General features: G+C 57.4%; 1 protein-coding gene across 1 annotated transcript; it reads left to right on the forward strand.

Annotated features, from left to right (window-relative positions):
* Positions 1-3,565: 3,565 nt before the first annotated feature.
* LOC309599962 (feather keratin Cos1-1/Cos1-3/Cos2-1-like) lies at positions 3,566-3,871 on the forward strand (the record flags this gene model as incomplete). Its single annotated transcript, XM_082331905.1, has 1 exon — positions 3,566-3,871. The coding sequence occupies one exon, from the start codon at positions 3,566-3,568 to the stop codon at positions 3,869-3,871; it is 306 nt and encodes a 101-aa protein (XP_082188031.1).
* Between the last annotated feature and the right edge of the window lie 523 nt (positions 3,872-4,394).

Consider the following 4,394-nt stretch of genomic DNA (forward strand, 5'->3'; position numbering starts at 1 on the left):
GTCTTGGGGCTGGAGGTGCGCCTGAGAGAGAGGGCAGGGAAAACAAAGTATGACAGGTAGTTGAAGAGCAGCTTGTCACCCCACCAGGAGGGAGAAGACCCTTCCCCTCAGCCCAGAAGAGCCCTGCCAAGTGCAACCAAGCCTGTGGAGGTGCCCACCTAGCCCATAGCTCAGGAGACATCTCAGCAAAACCCCAGCCTCTCTCCATGCCACACTCTCTGCCCCCTTGCCTCTTGCAAGGGGAGCAGCTCCAAGACACAGCGTAAGACAAAGGGGCAGATATGTGCTGAGAAATCCCAGAGGAGGAGGAGGAGGAGGTAGAGGAGAAGGAGGAGGAGGAGGAGAAAGGGCTCTAAACTCACCTTCTTGCCAAGCAGATGGAGGCGAGAGGAGTGGATGAGAGAGTGAGGAGAAGGGCCCGCTTTTATACTGCTCCTGCACCGCCCCAGGCCCACAGTCACTGCATGCGGGCAGTAATTTTCCAGCAGACTCACCTCCCAAGCAAAATATGCTACCTAATGGCACAGGTTGGGTTTTGGTTTCCGTCAACGCTGCCATTACATTTCCTCATTTCTGGCATGCCCATTAGGCTGTGGAGGCTCCTTTCAAGTACCAGGATGACAGGCCCAAGGATTTCCCCGGAAGAATCATGTCAGTACGGGCAGAAGATGTACCCCCAAGTGCAGGAGGGGTCTGTGCAGACAAGGCACACAGAACTGGGCAAATGTGGTGAGCTTGTTTTCAGCCCCCCATCGCAGGAAGGAGCGCATATCCTCCTGCCAATGCAGTCCATCCGGGGTACCCAAAGGCTCACATCCCTGACGACGTGACGCATCCTTCTCCCTTAATCCTTTAGCGCTTTATTTGGCAAAATCATCCCCTCTCGTGGCAGTCTCTGGGGTCTCCAAGCACTGCCTTCAGCAGGCATGAAGAAGGAAAACATTACCCTTCTGAACACCATGATTGCTCAACAAGCCTGGTGGAGTCAGGTCCCTCCTCCCTGCATGAGGGGTGCATTGGGGCTCGGGACAGTGCCTCGTTCCTCCCACTCTCCTCACCGCCGTGCACTTTGCACACATGCTTTGGACCCTGACCAGCAGAAGACACTTTTCCAAAACAGCCAGACCATCCTGTGAGCCCCCGAGGCTGTGGGAGTGCTGGCAAGAAGGTCAGGCTGAGGGCAATGGCCGTTACGGCTGCCTGGAGCTGTGTACTCGGCTACAGCCCAGTGCTCGGACCAGTTTTCCTGCGTTATGGATGGAGCTGCCCTGGCCGGAGGGGAGTTCAGCCCTGCATGGGACGTGGGCCTGCAGACAGCAAGCGCTCCTGGCTTGGCCTCACACCAAAAGGCTGGCACATGGCCAATCCAAAATGAGAGTGTGACTCGCCATGGGGAGGGAGAGTCTATCCCAGGAAGCTTGCTGGCTGAAGGCATTGCCTTGCCCTCCTGGGCCGTGTCCCAGCTGCCTCCGTGTCTGCAGGGCAGGGAAGTGCATCACCTCCTCGATGTAGTCTGAGAGCTGGTTTTGTACTCAGGGGCCTTCTGATCCCGTCCCCTCCCTGAGGATTCTCAGGGTCCAGACAGCCCTCATTCCCCAGGGAACCGGGCAACTTTCCTTGCCTCTCCAACGGTGCAGGGTTGTGCTCCAAGCTGAGGAGCATGCCTTTGGGGCATGAGAAAGAGGCATGCTGAAGCCCTACTGTCAGCAGAAGATGTATTGCATGGGACCCAGGGATGAGCTGTTTGCAAGCCCATCGGCCGCAGCCTGTAGCCGTGCGGGAGGTTCTTCCCCTGCCAGTGCAGGACATTGCATAAAGGGGTTAAACACTGTTGGCCTCAGTCTGGACGCCTGCAGTGCACTAGGCAAACTCTCTGCCAGCTGGACTTCGTGCCACTCATTGCAGCCCTTGGAGAGCAGCACCCACTGCAGATTTCAATCCCCTGCACTGCCCTCTTCCCTAGCCTGTATTTCGTCAGTTAGCCTCTAAGGATTGTGACAGGAGACAGCGTCAAAAGCTTTGGTTAGAGGAAACTAACAACATTTGCTGCACATCCCTCACCCACCGGAGGCAGGCACATCATCAAAGAAGGCTGTGAGGTCGGTCAGGCCTGCTTTCCCCTCCATAAATCCATGCTGACCACTCACAAGCACCTTCTTGTCCTTTCCTTTTGGGAAAGGGCTTCCGGGATGATTTGCTCCATCACCATTGCTGGGATCGAGATAAGGCCGACCAGCCCATCATTCCCTGGCTCCTCCTTCGTGCCCTTCTTGAAGACAGGAGGCCCACTGGCTTTCTTCCAGTCCTCAGAACCATTCCCTGACTGCGGTGACTTTCAAAGGGAGCTGAGAGCATCCTTGTAGTGACACCAGCTAAGTCCCTTGGCTTCATGGCATCAGGTTGCATGCACTCATGTCAGTCCAATCGGTTTAAATGTTCCCCGGCCTGATGCTCTCCTAGTGCAGGTAAGTCTTTCCTGATCCAGACTTTCGAGGAATTTCAGAAGCCCAATCGCTCGACAGCAAATCCTGCCAATAAAGACCAAGGCCAAGAAGCCTTGGAGTGCCTCCCCCTTTCCTGTAAGCCCTGTCCCCAGGGAAGCTGCCCCATTCAGCCTTTCGCCAAGCCTCCCTTTTGCTGCTGACCCACCTGGGAGAAAACTTTCTTGTTGCCCTCCACATGCTTTGCCTGGTTCAGTGCCAGGTGGGCTTTGGCTTTCCCTGCATACTCAGACAGCCTGGCAAATAGTATTCCCAGAGCAAAGGGCATCAGGAGGAAGACAGCTGAAACCTCTTCCTGCAAAGGGAGCTGCAAACAATTGCCCCAAGCCAACATCCCCTGCCTGCACGGGACCCCTCCACCACCTGGGGGCATATCTTCTGTCTGCCCAGACACGATCTTACGCGGGATATCCTTGGGCCTCTCATCCCAGCGCAGGAAAGGAGCCTACATGGCAGACCAGGCACATCAGAAGCAAGGAAATGAAACAGCGGCGTTGACGGAAACCAAAACCCAACCTGTGCCATTAGGTAGGACAGTTTGCTTTGGAGGTGAGTCTGCTGGAAAATTACTGCCCGCGTGCAGTGACTGTGGGCCTGGGGCGGTGCAGGAGCAGTATAAAAGCGGGCCCTTCTCCTCACTCTCTCATCCACTCCTCTCGCCTCCATCTGCTTGGCAAGAAGGTGGGTCTGAAGCCCTTTCTCCTCCTCCTCCTCGTACTCCTCCAGCATCTCTCAGCTCATACCTGCCCCTTTGTCCTACGCTGGGTCTTGGAACTGCTTGCCATGGGAGAGGGAAGGGGGCAGAAGGTGTGGCATGGATAGAGGTGGAGGCTTGGCTGAGTGTCTCCTGAGCTATGGGCTAGGAAGGGATGTCCCTGGGCTTGGTTGCTCTTTGCAGGGCGCTTTTGGGCTGAGGGGAAGGGCAATGCCTGGGCCTCCCTACAACACCTCCAGCTCTCAGCTCCAGCTCGTGGCTTTTCTCCCTCACGTAGGGGTGACAGACCATTCCTTATCCACTGCTTCTGCTCTACTCTCTCTCCCAGGTGCACCTCCAGCCCCAAGACATGTCCTGCTACAACCCGTGCCTGCCCTGCCAGCCCTGCGGCCCCACCCCGCTGGCCAACAGCTGCAATGAGCCCTGTGTCAGGCAGTGCCAGGACTCCACCGTTGTCATCGAGCCCTCCCCCGTGGTGGTGACCCTGCCCGGACCCATCCTCAGCTCCTTCCCGCAGAGCACCGCCGTGGGATCCTCCACCTCCGCTGCCGTTGGCAGCATCCTCAGCTCTCAGGGAGTGCCCATCTCCTCCGGGGGCTTTGGCCTCTCGGGCTTCGGCAGCCGCTACTGTGGCAGGAGTTGCCTCCCCTGCTAAAGCTGCTGGCGATGGCCCTGGGGAAGGCCCCCAGGGACCCACAAGATGGTACCAGACTGGGGACAGAGCATTGGCTTCTTGCTTCCAGAGGGGCTGAGCAACCCCAGCAGCCCTTGTAAAGGGACAGGGCCAGCCTGGGCTCTCCGAAAGCATGGCCCATGCCTGCCTTTCCCCTCTTCCGCTCTCTCCTTTCCCTCCCATGTACTTGTTCTCTTGTGCTCCCCCAGGCCGTGAGCCCCACAAAGCCAGCCTAGGGCAGAACTGCTGGCCCTGCTCCCTCTCTGGGTCAGGCCAATGCACACATGGCGGGAGCTCTGCCACAGCCATGGGGTTCAGACTCTTACCTGCCCCAGTGCTCCCTCCACTGGGACCTCCACTCAGAGCAAGCTCTTTCCCTCTTTTGCCTCATTAAAGTTCTGCTGCATCCCAGCCTATGCCTCTGTGTCATCCTTTGCCCTGCAGCCGCTTTCCCCAGATGCCCAGAAAGAGAGAGATGTTGCTCAGAGGTAATTCTGGCAGGGTG

Source organism: Platalea leucorodia (genome assembly GCF_965183815.1).
Source record: "Platalea leucorodia genome assembly, chromosome: 22".
Taxonomy (NCBI): Eukaryota; Metazoa; Chordata; class Aves; order Pelecaniformes; family Threskiornithidae; genus Platalea; species Platalea leucorodia.